This window comes from Diadema setosum, chromosome 20, assembly GCF_964275005.1.
Source record: "Diadema setosum chromosome 20, eeDiaSeto1, whole genome shotgun sequence".
NCBI lineage: Eukaryota > Metazoa > Echinodermata > Echinoidea > Diadematoida > Diadematidae > Diadema > Diadema setosum.
The window spans coordinates 21,843,050-21,866,559 of record NC_092704.1 but is presented as its reverse complement, the minus strand read 5'-3'; the positions used below and the strand labels follow the sequence as shown (position 1 = coordinate 21,866,559).

Sequence of the window (23,510 nt, the reverse complement as noted above, 5' to 3'; positions counted from 1 at the left end):
GTTTAAAAAAGAATGGAGAATAATCCTGAAAATTCATGTGATTCTAAGATGTACCATTTGTAGTTTATATCAAATCCTTATTCATTTGATATTTCCACTTCTTTCAGGTTCAGACTTTCATGCCCAAGCTTTGCTGAAAATGATAGGGTGTATGGTAGAAATGTCACCTTTATACATGTATGCATAATATGTCATTTACATACATTGTATGTACTTGGGTGAACATATTGTGCCTTTGATAGAGGTTGAGAAAATCTTGTGTAAATGTTGACAATAAGCAGAAGAAAATGATATGAGTACTTTTACTGAGCACTGCCAAAGCCATGCATACTTTGAACTATTTGATACGGTCTGTCCTAATTCCCACAAAATTTCATCAGCAGGGGAAATTTTGTAGCATTAGGCAGAAGTTGTAAAAGAGTGTCATCACTATTAAATGCCTGTGGCCTTTTGCAACACTGGGCAATTTCCATTTGCACTGAATAAATATACATTTTAATAGCGCTCAATACATATTATGCAAGGGCATGTTAAAGGGATGGTACAGCATTGGTGGAGATGAGAATTGGGGTTTTAACTTTTTGCGAGATACCAAGAAAACACTTGTGATATAGTACAGAGCATATCATTTTAAGAGGAATTCAAAGTTTATTTGATGAAAATCGGGTTTGGAATGACTGAAACATCCAAAAACAAAGTAAAACAAAGTGATCGTAATAAAGTGTGGGTCCCACACTTTATTAGAAATGCTCGTTTTTGGATATCTCAGCCATTTCAAAACCAATTTTCATCAAATAAATGTTGAATTCCTCATAGAATTACATGCTCTTTCATAATTCATAAGAGGTTTCTCATTATCTCACCAAAAAATGTTAGAAACCTGAAATTAGGTCTCAACCAAAACTATAGTATCCCTTTAACACACATGTAGTGCTGCACACCCCAAGTACATCATGTGAAACATACCCTCATAGTGTTAGGAGACACTTGTACTTTAGTACAGTATGTGCTAACATAGCTTTATTCGTATGATGAGATCATTATTCATGTCTTTTGACAACATACCCAGTGCCCTGTATTACACCTCTTCCATATTATAAACTCTGATAGTAGTAACTGTGAGTGGGTGGTACATACAATGTACTTCTTACATGTATCTCATTGATTTCCTGCCATATTCATATAAAAATTAAATAGGATTTTCTCTAGATTTTGTTTTTATTCCCTGTCGAACATTAAGATATTGTCTTTTGTGAACCTCTTCTCAAGAGTCCCCAATTTTTAAGATTCTGGAATAGTTTACTCAACAAACATTTGACTTTTATAAACAGTATTGGTCTGCACTTCAATGATAGCTTCTGCTGAAGTTCAGAATGTGTATCTTACTCTGAATTAGTTTCTTTGGTTTAAGTTTCATTGAATCAGAACCCACACCCTACTCTATTTATAACACTGATTTATACACGTTTGTTATCATGTCTGAACTCACCAAAGATACTCATCATCAACATATTAATATTTCTTTCACTACTTCCTGATACTCTTTAGGTGCTGTCACACTAGCAAAACATTGGAAAGTTTAAGTTCGCAAAGTTTGAGATCTTGAAGTTTTGCCATTTGCAAACTCCCCAAAAACTTAGACTTGCAAAACTTCTCACAAAATTTCTCACTCAAAATAATGAAGTTTCTGGACCCCGCCAATATTCTTGTAGCTTACCTGTTGAGGACGAGTTCTGAGTATACTCAGGCCAGTGTCTATATATGGGAAATGCTTGTTGTAGCAAAATCAGCCCATCCTCGATGGGATTTTAATAGGCAGTCTGAATGGTTGGAGCTGAAACATCGCATAGTTGGTCACATGACCAAATCACCATCTGTTTGTGGGCGGTGCCTCCGTCCATTGGGATGTATACGTGCACATTGTTGCATTGCTATCAGTCGCTGTCAGACAGCGAGCGCTTTCTGTTTTGTCGCGCATGCCCTCCATTGACCATAACTTCAAGAACTGAAACTTCAAGAAGTTTGGCTACCAAGGTGTAGACAGACAAGCTCACTTCTAGAAAATTTCTCGAAGTTAAACCTGTAATGTTATGCCAGTATGACCACAGTTTAAAGGCCGGTCTTCTAAAGGCCTGTCTTTAATGGTGGTAATAATGTTACAATGCCATAACCATACATGTGTGGAGATGTAGCCCTTGATTGGAACATTGCCAGTCCCCTGTTTTGACCAGTAGCACAGACCAAATTTGAAGAGTTGTATGTGGTGTATTGTAACAAGGTCATAACGGTAGCACAGTTAGCATTCATACAATGCAAGGAATTCAATCTTTCTTTTTTTCTTTCCCCCCTTTCTCTTCTCTCTCACAACTTCCTGCTCTGAGTGCTGGCATGTGTACTGAGCTTGTAAGTACACGTACACCGAACACCCCTGTTACATTAATTTATTAAAAAAAAAAAAAAAAAAATCTGATTCACTTGTAAGTGCTGGTATGTAGCATATTGTGAAATTGCATTCATCTGTTGACTGTGCCCCATTCTGAACTCAAATTGAAATTCTCAATGGGGATTGTGAACACACAAATAGGAGATTTCAGCACAGGTCACTGTACTACACATGTATCATGAACCAGAGATCATCAAAGTCTTTCCACATACTTTAAGAATTTGACTGTTTGCATTTTGGAACACTTTACAAAAGCTTGGCACACCTTTTTTTTTTTTTTTTTTAAGGTAGAAAGGATAGGGCTATGTTTTAAAAGTGTATAAACTGGTAGCTGTGATCTTTGGGGACATTTCAGAATGCCTATTGTAGAAAGTTCTCACACTGTGTGGACGTTTCAGCTATTGATTGGGAAAAGGGGTCTCTACACCAAATGATTTTGTGCACAGTCATTGTAGCTGTGGTAGTTCAGAGCTTGTTTAATGTTATTCTTATTTGCTCAGCATCTGTCTTACTTTTTTGTGCGAGTTGTTTCTTTCTTTCAGCCATCCTGAAACATTAAAGACAGACAGGCTTGCACCAAAAGAATAGGATTGCATGCATGTATACAGTGATTGTGATGATAAAGATCTACAGTAGATTATCAGGCCAATAATGATGGTGAATTGAAACATTGTGCAAAATAATGACAGAACAGTGTATCTCAGCTTGCAGGCATAGGATTTTTAGGTGGCCCTCATTCATGATGATCTAACCTACCCCCTCTAAGATTCTGAAAGCCCTTGGTCCAAGGCTTCATTTATCAACTTTCCCAAGTTTGAAACGTGTTTCAATGGCAGCTATCAAAATGCATTTGCAAACAACTTTCGGATCGCATTTCTCAAGTTGTTGCATTCATCAACTCTGTCGTGAGGCGATTGGAAGGCCTTGTCACTGTGCAGAGCTCTCCATTGCAGAGTCTGATCCAAGGAGCGGAGATGTGTACAACATGTAGTTGGCAGTGGTTGGCGTGGGCAGGTCTGAGCTATAAACACATTTCAAAATGACTTTGCGTTTATCAACTCTACAGAAATGCGTTTTTTGCTTTATACACGCATTTGCGATCACACTTTTTTTGCATTTCAAAGATGTGTTTCTAACCCCATAATCAAAACAGGTACGTGTACATGTGTTTTATCAACTGCCCAAAACCCCTGAAAGTTGTTTGGAATTCTTCATTCTGCACCAGAAATGAGTTGATAAACGCACCTTAAGATGTAAATGGAAATCTTCCTCTCTCTCTCTTTCAATACCTGTACTTCCTAAATACTCCTTGACAAGAATTTAATTCTTGTAACTGCTCTGTGCTTTGAATTAAGTGGCTTCTTATTGCACTCTTTCCCTCCCCCTCTTTTTGCCCCTTTTAGAGAGAAATCCACTGCACTTTCTATGTACAGTAGCCCACACTGATCAAAGAATGTGCCTCTCTGTAACTAATAATCAGTGAATCATTACAATGCTGTGCATAATGTGATCGGATGCATACAAATGGTTTTGATCCATTCTTGTGAGTATTAGGGGATTTTATAGCTGTCGGAATTGTTCATGTCATGTTTGATTAGCCTGTGGACATTTTTTATTTTATTTTATTTTATTTTTTTTTTTTTTTGGGGGGGGGGAGATAAAGTTCATACTGTAAATTGAGGTATGCATTATTCTGGCTAATAATAAACACTTTAGATCTAGTGCATGGATGTGCAGTTCTGCTACAATTACACGATTGTATGAGCAAATTGGGTACACACCACACTGGAAATGCTTTTGTTGGACTGAATATTTGCATACTTGCATGGTTCTGTTAGTGATTTCCTTTTACCTATGAGACAGTGCAGTATGTGCATTCATGTTTTATGAGCTAGGCAATATTGGAGCCTGTCATTAGTTTCAAATATCAGTAGTCTCATGACATTGATGAAAATAAAACCACTTCAAAATATCGGTCCCGTGTAAAGAAGAGTCACACCATTTGCACGTAAAAGAACCTATTCACTTTTCAAAAAGAGTAGGGAGTTATCCCGGTGAAATAGTTCACTGTTTTTTTGTGTTATATGAATATTATGATTGAGATGCCCATTATTTTTGCTGTGCATGTTAAAACTGTGTATGAACTTAGATTAAGCTAAACTGTTCGACACTTAAATAACACTAAACGTGTTGATAGTGTCGTTAAGCATATTATACAATCAATCAATCACATCACAGACTGATTATACTCGTAGAGAAATTGAAAGTAAAATTTGAAGTATTTACTGTCTGTACCTTATTTTCACTGACAACTACCCACTCTGTTTTCAAAGAAGAAAAAGACTGTAGGCAAAAAGGTTCTGGGTATTAAACTGCACTACTCTTCTCAGCTCTATGCCATTTTTAGAGACTTCTGTACAGCGTACTAAAAATATTACCGATCATTGTGTGGACAACATCTTCACGCCCAGCTGTAAACAGCCTCAGGGGTTGCATGTTTTCTTTGAGGGGCAGTGACATTCTCAATAAAGAATTAAAAAATACATCTCCAAACAAAACATGACTTTTGTCTCCGTCTTACTTCAGAAGTTGCTAGGCAACTGCACCCTCCAAAGAAAAGCCAAGATAAGATAGTCTTCTTGAAAATACAAATTGTTGTTGGATTGATTGATTAGTATTGTCTCTTACCTCCACTAGTCAGTAACTGGCAGTTGCAAGTTCAAACACTTGCTTACTGTATCACTGATAGTGATAAGAATTTTGTTTCATGGTCTTGTGACCATTCCACATTATGCACTACACACCTTTCACCTGACAGTTGCAATAGCAGGCGAATTCCAGAAATTTCTCAGCCTCTTGAAGAGCAAATGCTTTTTCTTAAAAGTCAGTCCCCCATTTTCACTCCGAAATCAATTATCACTCTCAAATGTTTCACTTCTTTAATTCTCATCAAAAGTGCATTGTACCCTGCCTTTGGGGTTACTTGTATTTTCATTTCTTTCCTTTAATCTGCATTGGGCGTATGTGCTGTTGAATATGTTTGGGCTGGAGAAAAAAAAATTAATTGAACTTGAAACAACAGAACAAGAAACCTTGGCTGTATAATAGGGGATGTTGTGTCCACATTGGATTTTGATATCCTAAATGAACGTATTATGTTGTTGGTATTTGGTGGCCCTGTACAGAGATACTGTACGTTTTAGTCATTTTTCTTCTCTTTTTGGACCAGTTGCAGTACCATCAAGCCTGGTATGATGCACAAGTGAGTCTCATATTACAGTGGGTGTTTCAGAATTATATCAGATGATAACCCTTTCAAAGGTTTACCTGGTATGTATACAGGGCTGCACACTAACCCATTTTTTCTGCCGGTCCGACATGTCTCTGTCGGACCGGTAGATGCCCCATTTTACCATTTTTTACCGGTCCGAACAGAAAACTTACCGGTCAACAACGGCAACCTAAAAAAAACATTAAATTACTTGCAAACTTATTTTCTTGTTTTTATGGACGTACCCCCCCCCCCCATGTACATTTTACTGATTAGGCCTAATGTCTTTTTAAACTTGAATTATTTATTGCACAAGAAATAAAAAAAAAATGAGAAAAAAAATAGAATGTTTGTTCGCGAATTACAGTGTAAAATGATAATGAAAAAAAAAATCAGATTGTATCATGCGTTTGTGACTTTTTCTAAACATCGGCGCACGAACTTGCTGCATAACCGTGATTTAATGAATTATTTTAGCTGTGATATTTTCTGATGCACGAGCTACAAGGGGTTCTTTATTTTTCTTTCGACACTCTCTTCGCATTTGTGCATGCGTTCTGAAAGGTACACGACATGCAGGGCCGAATTCGCAATCCTCTTTGCGCCCATTTCTACTTCAAATATCAGCGGGATTGTGACGATTTCATGAATTACTTCGGCTGTAACATTTTATGATGCACGCGCCAAAAGGGGTGAAAATGTGTCCTTTATTTTTTTGCCGATATAAACTCTTCGAATTTCGTAAGTGCGTTCTTAAAAGATGTACCACACGGCCGAATTCATGATACTTTTTGCGCCTATTTTTACCTCAAATATCAGCGGGATTGTGACGATTTCATGAATTACTTCGGCTGTAATCTTTTATGATTCATGCGCCAAAAGGGGTTGAAAATGTGTCCTTTATTTTTTCCCGATAAACTCTTCGAATTTCGTAAGTGCGTTCTTAACAGATGTTCCACACCGCCGAATTCATGATACTTTTTGCGCCTATATTTCTACCTCAAATATCAGCGGGATTGTGACGATTTCATGAATTACTTCGGCTGTAATCTTTTATGATTCACGCGCCAAAAGGGGTTGAAAATGTGTCCTTTTATTTTTTCCCGATAAACTCTTCGAATTTCGTAAGTGCGTTCTTAAAAGATGTTCCACACCGCCGAATTCATGATACTTTTTGCGCCTATATTTCTACCTCAAATATCAGCGGGATTGTGACGATTTCATGAATTACTTCGGCTGTAATCTTTTATGATTCACGCGCCAAAAGGGGTTGAAAATGCGTCCTTTTATTTTTTCCCGATAAACTCTTCGAATTTCGTAAGTGCGTTCTTAAAAGATGTTCAACACCGCCGAATTCATGATACTTTTTGCGCCTATTTCTACCTCAAACAAATTATCAGCGGAATTGTGGCAATTTCATGAATTATTTCGGGTGTAACTTTTTGTGATCTCATGCACGCACCAGCTAAAATGGTTGAAAATGCGTTCTTTATTTTTCTCCCCACAATCTCTTCGCATTCCGTACATAAAGATATACGACACGGCCGAATTCACAATCCTTTTTGCGCCTATTTCTACCTCAAAATATCAGCGGGATTGCGATGATTTCATGAATAACTTCGGCTGTATTCTTTCATGATGAACGCGCCAAAAGGGGTTGAAAATGTGTCCTTTATTTTTTCCCGATAAACTCTTCGAATTTCGTAAGTGCGTTCTTAAAAGATGTATGTGTACCACACAGCCGAATTCATGATACTTTTTGCGCCTATTTCTACCTCAAATATCAGCGGGATTGTGACGATTTCATGAATCATTTCGGCTGTAATCTTTTATGATTCACGCGCCAAAAGGGGTTGAAAATGTGTCCTGTTATCTTCTCCCGATAAACTCTTCGAATTCGTAAGTGCGTTCTTAAAAGATGTTCCACACCGCCGAATTCATGATACTTTTTGCGCCTATTTCTACCTCAAAATAATATCAGCGGAATTGTGACGATTTCATGAATTACTTCGGGTGTAATCTTTTGTGATCCACGCACCAGCTAGAATGGTTGAAAATGCGTTCTTTATTTTTCTCCCCATAATCTCTTCGCGTTTCGTATGCATAAAGGTATACGACACGGCCGAATTCACGATCCTTTTTGCGTCTATTTCTACCTTAGATATCAGCGGGATTGCGATGATTTCATGAATTACTTCGGCTGTAATCTTTTATGATGAACGCGCCAATATGGTTTGAAAATGTGTCCTTTATTTTTTTCTCTTCGCATTTCGTAAATGCGTTCTTAAAAGATATACGCCAATTCTTTTTGCGCCTATTGTCTCCTCAAACTTCAACGGGATTGCGATGATTTTATGAATTATTATTCGGCTATAATCTTTATGATGCACGCGCCAAAACGGGTTGAAAATGTGTCCTGTATTTTTCTCCCAATAATCTCTTCACATATCGTATACATGCGTTCTTAAAAGGTAGGCCTATACGACACGGCCGAATTCACGGTCCTTTTAGCGCCTATTTCTACATCAAATATCAGCGGGATTGCGATATTTCATTAATTATTTCGGCTGTAATCTTTTGTGATACACGCGACAGAAGGGTTGAAAATAAGTTCTTTATTTTTCTCCCGATAATCTCTTCACATTTGTGAATGCGTTTTCAAAATTATACACTGCACGCAGGGCCGAATTCGAGATTCTTTTGCGCCTATTATTGTTTACTCAAATTTCAACGGGATTGCGATAATTTCATGAATTACTCTTTGGCTGTAATCTATATGATGCAAGCGCCAAAAGGGGTTGAAAATGTGTACATTATCTTTATCCCGCTAATCTCCTACCATTTAGTACATGCGTTGTTAAAAGGTGTACGACACGGCCGAATTCACGATCCTTTTTGCGTCTATTTCTACCTCAAATATCAGCGGGATTGTGGCGAATTCATGAATTACTTCGGATGTAATCTTTTGTAATGCACGCACCAGAAGGGATGTGTCCTTTATTTTTCTCCCGATAATCTCGTTGCATTTGTGCATGCGTTTTTGATAACCGACACGGCATGCAGGACTGGATTCAAGATCTTTTTTGCGCCTATTTATTTCCTCAAATTTCAACGGATTTGCGTTGATTTCATGAATTGTTATTCAGCTGTAATCTTTTATGATGCACGCACCAAATTAATATGTCCTTATTTATTTTTCTCCTCTATAATCTCTTCGCTTTTCGTACTTGTATGAGCTTTTGAAAGGTGTACGACGCGGCTGAATTCATGATCCTTTTTGGGACGATTTCTACCTGAAATATGTAAGCGGGACTGCGATGATTTCATGATTTTTTTTTCTCCCTTGTATTATCTCTTTACATTTTTTTAAGGGCCGATTTCGTGATCCTTTTCGGGCCTATCTTCATTATGAGACCATTCTGAACGAATGAAAATATTCATTTACTGTATCGCTGAATATAGAATATGTTTTTACTTTTTCTAAAAATCGGCACAAGTAAAATAGTTCTAACATGTCAACTGCCACGCAGCTGCGAAGCCGGGATCGGATCGATCTTGCGTTAAAAAAAAAAAAAATCATGAGTAAAATGACCCAGAAATGCGTGCGCTTCTATCAATGCTTCTTGTCTGGCATGACCGCCGATCGCAAGCAAACGAACAAACAAAACGGGATCGGGGAAACAATCCATGCATTTCAACAGTTACATTGTACCGTACATCCTTTGCATGTATTGCATAGCATGGCAGTGCGTGAGCAGCGCCAATGCGCAAGCGAGCGCGAATAAACTGGTCGACTGCTAGTGCTCAAAACTAATATACAATTGTATGTTTACTTTACAATTGCACCGGTAGACATATTCGAAAACTTGCGTAAAAAGTGTTGAACAATGCGATATTTTGCATTCTGTTTCTCCCTGATCGGGGCTGATCTTTTTCTTTCTACTGACCCCGCCAATGCTTTTTTTCTTTTACTGGTCATGTCGGACCGGTAACTTGTGGATTTCCTGAAAAGTTACCGGTCCGACAGTGACTTTTGCCGGTCTTGACCGTCGGACCGGCGCCAGTGTGCAGCCCTGATGTATATGACTGTGTACTTCGTGGTGTTTTTACATTAGATGTTTCAGAATCATATTCTGATAACCCTTTCAAAGGTAAACCTGGTATGTATACTGTGTACTATGTGAGGTGTTTTTCTTGTGACTGTGTGGTGTTTTTCCTTCTCATAGTAAAGCATCTGTACAGCGATGCAAAATATATGTAATGCAAAAGGGCATTAAAATCTGTAAATTCCTTTCTTTCTTTTTTGATAGAGGATACATGTCATACACTGAAAATTGATCTTTAAGCTCTGTGTCAGCACGGATGTGGAGTCAATTCTTACAAACACCTCATTGATTTATCAAGAGACCTATGGGTTCATAACAAGCTCTCGCTTGTTAAAACCAGATTGTACTTCAAGAATTTCACATTTGTTTGCAATTGTATCTAACATCTCTATGTTTGATGTTCTCTGTTTCTAATCCCTCTACAGGACTTCGTTCCTCAATCCATCCACCACTTCACCACACTCCTGCTCATCAGCTTCTCCTGGACGTGCAACTTTACCAGAATCGGATGCATCGTCATGGTAACGCATGATGTGGCAGACATCTTCCTAGAGGTGAGAGTATTATGTCATCTTTAACCCCGTACCCCCCTCCCCCCCCAAAAAAAAAACAACAAAAAAACAAAAAAACAAAAGAAGAATAAATGAATAAATAAATAATTGCCACTTGCCTGTATGGCCATTTTGGCAAGGGCATCGAGCAAGTGGCCAACTGTTTTACTAGACCAACAATGAGTTTTAGTTGCCGTGGGCAAGTGAGCTTATATTACTAAGCAGTAGATTACAGCATACAGACTGTATTTCACTACAATGAGATTGAAACTGATTCAAATAAAATCTTATGCTGTGACAATACATGGTGCTGCTTTCCTTATAATGATAACATTAACGAGTACAATTATTCCACATAAGTGAGGTACTCAAAGTTCAGTGCATTATAGTACATAGCCACGTTGCATGTTAGAGATTAGATATGGTGCATTACGATACAAATGTATAGAGGAAGGAAAAACAAAAATGAAGAGATTAGACAAAATGTATAACATGGGTAATTTTGTGAAGTTGGGGCACAAAGTGTTACATTTTAGCATAACTCAATACTAATTATGCTATACATATATTGTTTATAGGCTTTACAATTGTATTGAGACCATACATTTTCCTGGAAATTTTGTGCCATTCAGACTCAATTTTGATGAAGTTATTAAATCAATATGTAACGGTGTCCTGTAGCATCGTGACGTGTCCATGTAGCATCATGATAGTTAAAATCTGGTCCTAAAAGACAAATTAATGCAATTAGCTTGACCAAAATTTGATATAATATGCATAATTACTAGATTAGTCAGATAGCTATATATCTTAACTCTCCTTTCCACAGTTTTACTTTTACAAGAAAATTACACAATGTGTCACTATGCTATGCGGTGTCCACCAAATGTAACAAAAAAGGACACCGCATAGCATCGTGATACATTTTGTAATTTTCTTTTAAAATTAAAACTGTGTACAGGAAATTTGAGATAATTAGCTATCTCATTCATATCTTGTAAATGCATATTGCATCAAATTTTGGTCAGGCTAATTGCCACAATTTGTCTCTCACGACCAAATTTTAAAATATCACGATGCTACATGGACACGTCACGATGCTACATGGACACGTCACGATGCTACAGGACACTGTTACATATTGTTTAATAACTTCATCAAAATTGAGTCTGAATGGCACAAAATTTCCAGGAAAATGTGTGGCCTCAATGCAAATGTAAAGCCTACAAACAATAAATGTATAGCATATAATGATATTGAGTTATGCTGAAATGTAGTTTTTTAAATACATTGTATCACGATGCTACATGGACACTGCCCCAACTTCATGGAATTACCCATGTATTAAGAATCATTTGCTAGTTTGAATAGATGTGATTTATTGTTGGATCGTAAAGCTTTGGCAATTATAAATGTGAGTGGGAATCTTGTATCTCTTTGATTTTGTGCAGTTTGCGAAGATGTGCAACTATGCCAAGGCCCACACCCCAGCCAACACCATGTTTGGTATCTTCACTGTGGCCTTCTTTGTCTCCCGCATCATCTTTCTGCCTTTCTGGTGAGTCTTGGGTTTGACCCCCCAGCAACGTCAGGACACCCATGTCCTCAGTATAGGTTGTCTTTATATGCTGCTTTCATAGACGTTGCAGCAGGCATTGGTCTTATTACCTCCGCCAAGGGAGGAGGTTATGTTCTTATTAACTTTGGTTTGTTTGTTTGTCCGTGTGCAAAATAACTCAAAAAAGTTGTGCACGGATTTGGATTAAACTTGCAGAGAAGGTTGAGAATGACACAAGGAACAGATGATTAAATTTTGGTAGTGATCCAGAAATGTTAATGGATTTTTTGAAGGATTTTCGATATTTTGGCAGGTAGGGTCGATGAACTTGGGAGTTCAAGCTGTGTATTTTTCAGGTTTCCATACGCGCACTAAAGTGCGTGCTCTAGTTTCTGCTAGCGCCGCACAGCTGAGGGTTTATGACGTAACAAAGGCTTCTATATTGGGAAATTGGGCAATTTTTTCAGCATGCATATTATAGGTGGAAATCACTGATCTCTATGGAAGAGCAAGATCATCAGTGGAAAGTAGAGCTGTTTGGCGGAGGTCTGCACTCTCAGAGTGCTTTTCTACTTAGTAAATTGATCTGATGTTGTCTGCAGAGCTGGTATTGAATGCTGTTTGTGAGAATGGAAAAAAAAGTGCACATTACTGAGTATTGTTGGTACATTTGTAGTATACTGTGTAACCAGCAACTCTTCAAAATTTCAATTAATCCCTGTTAAAGGCATTATTTGCCATTTGCAGATGAAACAAAAACCCAGCTTTAGTGCTTCAAAATAGTTCTAAAATGTGAGTTGGGATAAAAACAATGTAAAAATGTTTGTCAGTATGATCAATGTGAAGTATTGTTAAATATACAAACAGTGAACAGTAGTTATAATAAAATTGTTATGGTTATGGTTTATTCAGAAAAAAATAGTGATATCTCCTCTTATTTCAGGGTGTATTGCAAAATTTTTATATGGTGGATGTTTTGTGATACGACTGACCTACACATATGCATCAAATGTGATGACTAGAACACTTTATAAATAAACTGCTCCCAAGGGTAAACAGTACCTTTAATGCAGGCCTGTGAAATCAAGCTCTGCTCTCCTGGATCACATATTTGTAGCTCTGACTAGAAGAATATGAAGGAGGGGGAAGAAAAAGGAGATTGAAGAGGAAGAAAGAAAGAAGGAAGGCAGAGGATATAAGGGAAGAAAAGGAGAGAAGGGTGGGGGAGAACAAATGTAAAGGCGTCAGTTTAAGGAAGGGAGAAGAGGAACATGTTCAGTTATTCAATTCAGCTCAGGGATTACATCGAATACCCCATTTATACTTTAGAAGCAAAAAGGGGGTTCTGAAGCCTCCTATAGCGGCCTCAAGCAGCCTTTCAGCTCAGTATAAACAGACAGAATTCAGAAAAGGAGATCCAATCAGGTCAGGTTCTGAAACCACCTACAGGGGCTGGTTTCAGAGGCTGCTATAGCAGCCTCTGAAACCAGTATCAGCGCTAGGGGGTTCGAGAAGCTGCTTTTTAGCCGACCCGGAGGTACGTGTAATTGCTGAAGGTCATCGCCTGCTTACATAAACAACTCAGCCGTTTCGACCAATCCCCGCTGAAGAAAGCCTTTGAACTTGCACACTTTCATGCAAAAGCCTGCACCATGTATCAGAGGGAAGGAGCCAGGTGGGTCTGCTAGGGCCTGCTAGGGCCTGCTTTTGGTGAGCAGTATAAACAGATGAGAGGCTGCTTTTTCAGAGTGGGCTTTCGAACCTCCTCGAGGAGGCTCTGAAACCCGCTAGCAGTATAAACGGGGTATTAGATGATGTCCATGGTACTGCTGTCCCTTAAACACATGTTCTTTGACCTTTGACTTTTCTATACCCACCAGGGTGATCTACAGCTCCACATTCCACAGTATGTCCATCATGGGCCCTTTCCCTGCCTACTACCTCTTCAACGGACTGCTGGTCACTCTGCTGGGCCTCCACTGCTACTGGTTCTATCTCATCGTCTCCATGGCCTACAAGGCCCTGTGGCATGGCAAGGTACGAGAGGTCCCACACCCTGCATTGGGTTTTGCTCAGGCGATCTCAGAACCACTGTGGTGTTGGGGGCCATGTGTGTGGTCTTGTGCCCTTTTTGATAGTAAAGATACAATAGTAAAACAAAAAATATCAAAAGCTTATGGCTTCTCAATACCCAAAAGAGCTCATATCCTGAGTGAGCGATTAAGTTGTGAAAGTGAAAGATTAAAAGTTGTTATCCATTGAAAGTGGAAAATCCACTGGCTGTTCAAGCTAATTCTCAAGTCGAGTTAGAGGGGAAGTCCATCCTGAACATTGCTTTTGTGTGAATGGAAGCAGAAAAAGAAGTGGAACAGTACAGTGAAAGGTTTATCAAAGTCAGAAGAATAGGAACAATAATTTTTTGTTGTTGTTGTAGTGTTGCAACTATTTGGCAATGATAGATTTCTAAGGGAATGGGGTTATGGTTGCAGAATTATTGGCAAAAAAAAAATGAAGTAATATTTTGATGTACACAGTTGTAAGGTAATGAGCTGATTTGCATGCTCTAATTTGCATGTATGTAATTTTGAATGATACCACTGCCTTGTGGAACAAGTTTAACTTGAACATGCCATAACTTTCTTTTTGTGTGTATGTAATGGTATCAGATTAATCTGTTTTACAGTGGAACCTGGTACTAAAGAGGTTTGATCTAACAGTGCCCTCTTATAACAAGGTGATTTTAGAGGCCCAAACTCTTTATATTTCTCTATTATTGCTCTGTGCTGTAGTGAGAAACCCGATATAACAAGGCAACTGTCATGGATTTTATTTAGGTCCTCGTTATAACAAGGTTCCTCTGTATTTGCTGAGCCGTACTCTTTTTATTAAAGCTACATGCTTTGTAGCATGAATGCAAAGTGGAGTTTTCCTTTAATATAACGAGGATGTGGTCAGTGGAATGCAGATGACATTGCTAAATATTAAACTTGTGTTATCCTGTCTCATTTCTCATATCCTGTGGGATCTCAACGCCACCCCAGCTGGAAAAGGATGCCAGGAGTGATGTTGACGAGAGCATGTCAGATTCAGACGCCCTGCAGGAAGAGAACGGCATCAACAACCACAACACCAAGTACACCCACAACGCCTACTCCAGCTCCAAAGCTACTGCAAACAACCACCACTAGAGGGCGCTCCTCCACCCGCCTCATCCATCCAGGCAAATCGCCAAACGTTCGATCCCAGTGTGAAACACAAGCATTTTTCTACTCCCGAGAGAGCATTATTTACATGTCATGCATTCGATGATACCACCTCAAGTGCGCGTCACCCCCGTTCGTCTTTGAATTATACGTGGTAAAGATTTGAAGGCATACGAAAGCGGCCACAAGAGGCTTCGCTATATTCCATATGATGTTCTCCCACCGAGTAGGACAAGCATGAGTCGTTTGAGCTCATTCCCAGTTCATGGCACTTGAGCCATGGGAAATAATTTGTTTGCCTCACGGCAGTGTAACGTGTTCAGGAAGAGGAATTATCACCATTGATATGATGATGTATTAAAGGTGAATTATGAATTTGACTGAATCCCTCACCCCTATTCCCATTTTTTGTAGTGATTATCGCATTCATCAGTCCAAGCATCTTAGATATAGCTGCTTTATAGTTTGCTCGTGTATTCCGTAAGTAAGTCACATGCTTTTTGTCCAAAATTGTTCATTTGCCTGATACTGCTATGCCTTTCCATCCACGGATTAGTGATGCTGAGCTTTCAAAACATTAAAAGATGAAGTGATTTGTTTTTTGATAATGATCGAGTGTTGTCATTTTTCTTAGAAATAGAATTACCAAGGAGGTAAGCTTGAGCCAACCATGCGTCAAGGGTCCCTCAGTCTTGCGGATGGTCAGCTGATGATGACCATCATATGACGCTGACCGTCCCGACTTTATGTGTGCTATGACCTTTCAGCTGTAAAATGTTGGCCCATTAGAAAACGGACATCTTTGAGAATTCCAGAGCATTTCAATACAGTACTTAATTTTTCAAACTGAAAGGTATTCAGATAGCATTTTGTCTCGTGTAGATTTTTATAGGTTATGTAGGTTTTATTGTTCTTTGATACATACATGTAGTCTTCAATTGCACTTTGATACATGAGGTAGTGGTCTACTTTCACCATGTTTTTTTTTAAACAAGGTCTCAATCCATAGGTGACAGTTTGGGTCAGTGTAGAAATATTCTTAATCATAAACAACATTGCCTTTTTGTTGTGTTGTGTTTTATTTTCAGTTCAAAAACAAAGAAAGGGAATCGCCCCATATACATGTACATAATATTATGTAGGATGCCACTATGTGCTTCAGGTGCCTTCCTGCTGTCTCTTATTAAAGAGAGTAATGTTGCATTTCTTCAGGTGGAAATTTCATCACAAATATTAATCTAATGTTTACATGACATGGGTTACACTCTTTTTTTTCTCTCTCTTTTTTTTTTTTCAAAGACACTTGGACTTTGCAATGTAGTCAACTCTATACCAAAAAGGATGTGCATTGTATATCTCATGAATACCGGAGTATCCTGGTGTCTTTAAGTACATAATATTGACATTTTTGTTGTTTTTTTTTACTACCAGCTGTCATATACCTTACATTCCTAAGATGTTTCTTTCCAAGGTCCACCTATAAATCAAACTTCGCTGTATCTGTCTGCAGCCGAGCTTTATTTCTCTTCATACATTCTCTATTTATCATGATTTTGTCCTTTATTTTTTGTTTTTTGTTTTAAAAAGCTTTCACCAAAAAACTGCTTGTTGCCACATAATGCACATATATTATGTATCTGCAAATTTGGTATTTCCTACCCCTGAAATAATATCTGTTTTAATACAATTCTTGTGGAGGTTTCACTGTACGATTGTCTAATATAGGAAAGCATTATTATCTATGACAAAGTATGATATGTAACTGGGTCACATTCTACTTGTTCATTTGAAGGTGAACCAAACACACAATGATTTTGACAAAACAAACAAACAAACAAACAAAAAACCAAGGCTTAACTAGCATATCACAGGCTGTTGTTGGCCATTGACCAGGAGCAGATGCTGTGATGATATGGGTATTAGGTATCCAATTTTGGCAGGTTGTTGCCGAGGACTGGAATTTCAAAAAAAAAAAGGGGGGGGGGGAACACTGTGCATTTTGTGGTGTGTTTTTGAATGGGGTGATTTCTGTGTCCAATTCAAACATTTGAGAATGGCATGAGTTTTGAGAATTCCACCAGAAATAATTACCAGCACGGGTGTCAAAAGAAAGTTATATATAAATATGAAGAAATATGCCTTACATTCATGTCTTTAAGTCTCAGGAGAGTTATAAGGGATGAAAGAGGAACCATCCAAATGTTGTAGGGTGGGATAGTACAATTTCAGATGGAGTTAACAGTAAGTTCATGTACATTTGTACATGTACCAGCTAGCTTTCATTCTTGTTGGTTATCGCTTTTGAGGATTGGTGAGGATTTGCATTGACACCTTGAAATGTGTTCCGCAGTTGCACCACAGTTGGTGTGAAACCCAGTGGAAAAATTTTGGTGATTTCGAATTGACAGTCATATTCTTTTTGCTATTCAGTACAAAAAGTGAGTGAGTGAGTGGAATCGTGCTCTGTTGGAGTTTGAATGCAGAACATGATATCATAATCCTCTGCTGAATAATTATTGTGCATTGTTGAAAAATTTACAGTGTGAATCTTGAGTGTGTTCAGATTATCAAGCATTTCCCCCAGCAAGACAGAAATGGGTGAAAGTGGAAACGTAGTCATATTTACCCAATGACATCATAGAAGATATTTGTAAATTTTGTGCTGTGAAAGTAACTCACATTATCTGGCTCTTCTTTTGCTACTGGGTAAGATGGATATATGATATGCTCTTGAAGAAGTTTTATCTTTTTTATAGAAATAGGTTATATTGACAAAAAGAGAGACTGAATATACTAACAATTCCAGAGTACGAATTACCTATATATATATTTAGCATGTATCAGAGTCGAAACGTGTGTCCAAAATTGTGAGGGGCATCAAACCAAGTAGCGACAAACCAAAGTACAAAAATCAGTGCCTGAGCAGTATGAAATGGCCTAATCATCTTTATAATCAGAATCAGTTTTAATTTTTGTCATGTGTAAAGGGAAGTGCAAGTCTTGTCCAAACCACCATGAAGGTATTCAGAGCAGTCTTTCTCAAAGAATTGATGGTAACATGTTTGTTTAAAAAGAATAAAAAAAAAAAAAACGTCAGAAGTGAAAGTTCTGTACTGTCGGTGTGATCTGTACACCTGTTGCAGCAAAATGGGCTATTTAACCATTTAATTCCAGGAAATACATTTGTCTTTCATATTTGGATTCAGATTTCTATGACATGTTTTCATGAAACATTGCCAGAACCTTTCTTGGCAGAGGGTTCTCCATTTCTGTGTCTGTTCCTTTGTAGTTCTACATATTATCAAGTGTTTAAAAAACGAAAAAAGATCTATAATCAATTAAAGAAACAGCGGGAGGGTGATTGTGAGCATGTGCAATTTATGCCCAACTGGTTTGTGACTTTTCACGTTTGCATGTCACAAGAGAGCGTCATAGTTTCATTTTCTACTTTTCTCACCTTCCTCTATCAATTTTGCACTGAATTACCCAATGTGATCTGTCATGCTGCATTCCCATTTTCCGTCAAAGTCTGTACTTACCACCTTCTTGTCATCCAAGATTTTTCTATTGATCAGTAACATGTGAAATATGCATTCAAGATTCAAGAATATGTTGGTCCGTTTCAAAATACTGAAATTTTTCCCTCCACTGGCATACACGATACAAATTACATCAAACTACAGTACAAGCATGATTAATATATGAACAGAGTATGGTAATTATTCAAAGAAATACATAGAAATGTATATACAGTGTATTCATACTGTAATAGTAGATTAAAAGATAGATATATTGACTGAATTATTCATATTCTTCTTTATACTAGCACCTCTCACCCTCCCTTGAGTCTACCAGATAGTGTGAGCAGAAAAAATAAAAGTAGTGATCTAAAGTGTTTGTAGTGTGCGTAAAGAGAGAAAGACAATAACATAAGAATGAGATAGTGGAGATTTTTGTCTAAAGCCCAACTCTGACCATGAAAACACCAACAATTTTTTGTTTTTTTACAACATCCAAGCAAAGAATGCTGAAAATGTAAAATGATGAAGTAAACATGTAAGCTTATACTCTTTAAGTAATGTGCACTCAGAAAAAAAACCCCAACAACAACAGACAAACAAACCCATATACATGTACATTGACTTCTGTTTGTCTGTCAGTTTGTTGAAAATGTAATGGTTGGATGAAATGCTGTTACACCGTGGCTCTATGTTAAAATTATTTCCTTGTGCCATTTTATTTCTTGACGAAACCAACAGAAAGAAGAATGTTTCCAGTGTGCTAGGTGTAATGGCTTTTAGCAGCTAGGGCTCTGCGTCTTCATTGTTCATGAATATTTGTTTATTTTATTAGTATTCTGATGTTACTTTTGTTGCTGCATGTTGATTGATTGGTCACTTTTGAGTATTCATCGTCATTTATGAACTTTCCAAAGTAAATAGTTATATGCTGCTACTAATTTATCCTACCAAATGCGTTCACCTACCACATTCACAGGATTTCATCTGAATCATTGTTAAAGTTAATGGTTATATGCTGCTACAAATTTATCCTACCAAACATGTTCACCTAGCACATTCACTTGATTTCTTTTGAACTATTGCTTGTCATTGTCAGAATCTGAACATTGATTGTGTTAGGTCTAGTCTTTATGAGCACGGGACAGGATTGAATAATCTGATTCTGATGTTCTCTTAAATGTAAAGGTTGGAGAGTGCTTGCCTGTAAGCACGAATGAATGCAAAATTGTCGAGTTATAGTCAGTATTAGATGGTTGTTACACTGAGCAAACCATCCTTCATGGATTGGTATATTAATCGAAACATTAGTAATTTCAGGGTTCTAGGACAATTATCCCCTGGACAATTACCCCAGATCTTTCTCCTGACCCTAACCCTAATCCCAATCCTGAACCTAACCCGTATCCAAATTCTATCCCTATGAAACTGGTATTTTTAACCAGGGGGTAATTGTCCTGATAGGGTAATTCAGTCACTTCATGTCTACATACATGTAAAAGAGGCTCTTTTTTTTTTCTTTTTTTTTTAAGTTTCCCTGATATTTTTGATAGTACTATTTTTGGAGGTCATTCCATTTTTATTTATGTATTTAAAAAAAAAAATAGGAAACAAGAGTCTGTGTTGAATGAATAGTCAAGCTGTGAAATACATAAAGAGGCTGTTTAATACCAAATTACTCTTCCATGAATTCAAACACAATTTCAAGAATTTAAATTTGTCAGTAGTAGGAGCATTGGTCCACCTATTGCAGTGATTTGCCTGAAAGATATGTAAAAATTTGCTGTCTGCTTCGAGCCTTCTGAAGTTAATGCAGAGGTTGCATTTTTGCCAAGTTGTCATAGGCAGCTAGTTTAGACTATAACAACATCACTGACTTGTTCTTTTTCATTTTGCATGATTTTGTGCTCATACTAGGTCCCCCCCCCCCCCCCATTTATGTACATTAACTGCATTTGCAAAGTGGTAGTGGTAGTTTGACCTATGCTTGGTACTATTTTTGATGATAGAAAAGTACTTCATCACATTCTTTTTTTAAAGAAAACAAAGATAAAATAATACATGCTCTATTTTTGTAATGCAAGATTTTGACACAAGTACTATGGATGGATTCCTTGATGAGAGCCCTTAAACTCCAAATGGATTTAATCCTTGGAGACCACATTAAGGGGTGTGCTACTGTAAGAATGAATTTGAAAATTCAAAGGGGAGCAACAGAATTCACCTTTGTTCTTAGCGCCACAAACTGTGTACCTGATGAAGCAAACCAGTGCTCTGCTAACAAGTATTCAAACAGTGTTATTCGTAGTGAGATTTTGTTCCTTTTTTTTTTTTTGGTGAATTTTAATGTGCTTGTTTGTGGTGGCTAAGTCAGTAGTTCTGCAGAATTTTAGCGAGAAGTGAAAATTTAGATTTGATACTTTCATGTTTCCGTGCTTGCTCATTTTCGAGTACATATGCAATGTGACTGATGGGCTTCAAGTCGATTGAGTGATAGAGAGAGGTGTGTAGTGACAGTGAGTGGTAGGACGTATGATTTCTTCGTAAAATGTATTGACAAGTTTTATGAAATGAAGTCCTACGTGGGATGATAACAACGGAGTTGCTAAGATATCAAAGTGAGTCGTTGTAAATATTGAGTTTGTTTTTTAATTGTTTTTTTTTTCTTGCAATCTAACAGTTCACTTGTGAAATATGTACTACTGACCTTGCATTTGTGTAAAATTTATTATGTATATTATGGTTGATGTGTATAACTTTTGTATAATGTGATTTATTTATCATATATTCCCTTCAGTAGAAGTAACCTTCGTGTATGTTTCTTTGCATTGGAATAGTGTTTTCATTTCTGTCATCTGTTAAAAAAGAAATCTATTGAAATTGTGTTTATCTGAAGTATTTATCACTCAAATGCTGTGTAATCTAGAATGAAATATTCATGTTCTGTGCTCTGTACATTCTATCTACATGTGACATTATTGTCTAGCCATTAGCTGCTTTGTTTTTTGTATCTTTGTTTAACCTCCTTTTTTTTCCTCATATGTTGATACTGGTTTACTTTGATGGGATGTGATGACCTATAAATCAACTATTCCATCATAATCTGGGCCAAAATTCTCAACATGTATGCCATACATGTACTTTGTTACTAACCCCCACCCCCCCCCCCCCACACGCACACAAATGGGGGGGGGGGGGGGCCTTGCTTTTGGCTGTTCCAACAATCAATTTCATAGTTGTTTAATGTTCACATTTTATTGAACACAAACAAAATAACTAGTGAAGGTATTCACGAGAAAATAAGTAGATACACTTGATAGAAAGTAAATGGGAACTTGATAGATGAATTAAAAGGAAGATGTATTGATGTAGGGGGGGGGGGGGATGAATATAGAAATGAATGGCCTTATGGCATGCCTAGCTAGAATCCAGCTGTACTTCGCAAAGTAGTATCAAAATGCATTTATGTCAGTTTTTGTGCCATGGTAAAACCAGGGCGTACAAGATATTGAGAGGACTGAAAGGTTTCTTGTTATTATTGTTATTGTATTTTTTTAGATAACTTTTGCCAAGATTTACAAGCTCTCATTAGTTTTTAGCATAGCTATTAAATGTATGTCATGCAACTGCAAAAATACCTCTCTCCTGATGTTTGCACTATTTGATCAAAGCAGTGTTTGATCCCAGTCTCGAGAGGATCTAACGCGGCTTTTTGCTATCAGCAAATCATGAATTGGGGACACGTCTTCTAATGCCCCAGGTTGTGATGAATGACAATATTTGTGCAACAGCCACTGGAATAGGGGCACAGTGAAACATTCATTTACAAGCCATGTCAAAGACCCATGATACATAGGGTATTTGTCAATTTCGTTTTAGGAATGCAAGAATATCATACACGGGATAAACATTGTCTGGAAGTGAGTATTTACATACCGTGCTGTTTGTTACTTGATATATTATTCTGTTAAGTGTAGTTTGTATTAATTTATTCACATCTTTTACATTCTTTTTCTGTTTTGTCCAGTGCCGCTTCAGTTGTGTGCCACAGTTGCTGTTATGAAACAATGCCTTGTGATTTCATAAATCATTAGACTGTTGCCTGTAACTGTAAGCATGCTGAAAGCTGCCAGTGTATTGGACTATTTTCACAATGTCCATGTGAATGCTTTAGGCAATACAGTGTACTATATGTAAATACTGCGTACACGCAGTGATTTCAAAACCTATGCTCTAAGGTATAAGTACTGTATGTGTAAGTGAAATTTGATACAAACAGACAGTTGAAATGTTCAAAGCGTTATTCCAATGTTTTCTTGCTATTTTTCCATTCTCAGTAGGCTGTCTAATCTTAATACTAGTAGTGAGACTTTGTGTCGGGTTTGACCGTTCAGCGTTTGATGTGTACTGACTGACTTGGTTTGAACTAGTTGCCTTTCCATCTCATTCCACGTACGCACAGAGGATGATGGTAGAGCGAAGAAGTTTGGAGAGTATGGAGAGAGATCAGGCAAGGAATGAGAGAGAGAATGAGAATGGAGTGGTGTGCTGGTGTGTGTGAGAGAGGAAGAGATTAAGAGAATGCTGAGATGAGGCCCGATCTTTCACGTGCCTCATTCAAAATCTTGATTTCGTCGTACACTTTCCCGTCAAAGCTAGTCAAAAGTTGGAAGTGTGATATATCGCTGTATTGTAGTCGATCACTCTATGAAATGCGTTAACTAACGCTTGATGTCATGTGATCGACTCTTCATTGGATGCCTTGAAAGAATAATAACAACAACAAAAGTACACAAACCTCACTCGAAACTTTCATTCCGATTTGATATTGTAGCAAGTGATCGCTATGTGTTTGTCATC

The 23,510-nt window shown here is 37.7% G+C and overlaps 1 protein-coding gene across 1 annotated transcript in view; it reads left to right on the top strand.

The window, feature by feature from the left end:
• Window positions 1-15,740, top strand: part of LOC140243730 (ceramide synthase 6-like) — a 40,787-nt gene extending 25,047 nt beyond the window's left edge. The window contains exons 5-8 of the mRNA XM_072323394.1: window positions 10,246-10,374; window positions 11,823-11,929; window positions 13,810-13,966; window positions 14,971-15,740. Of these exons, the coding sequence (XP_072179495.1) occupies window positions 10,246-10,374; window positions 11,823-11,929; window positions 13,810-13,966; window positions 14,971-15,117 (540 nt within the window). The 3' untranslated portion in view covers window positions 15,118-15,740. The remainder of the gene's footprint in view (window positions 1-10,245; window positions 10,375-11,822; window positions 11,930-13,809; window positions 13,967-14,970) is intronic.
• The last annotated feature ends 7,770 nt before the right edge of the window (window positions 15,741-23,510 follow it).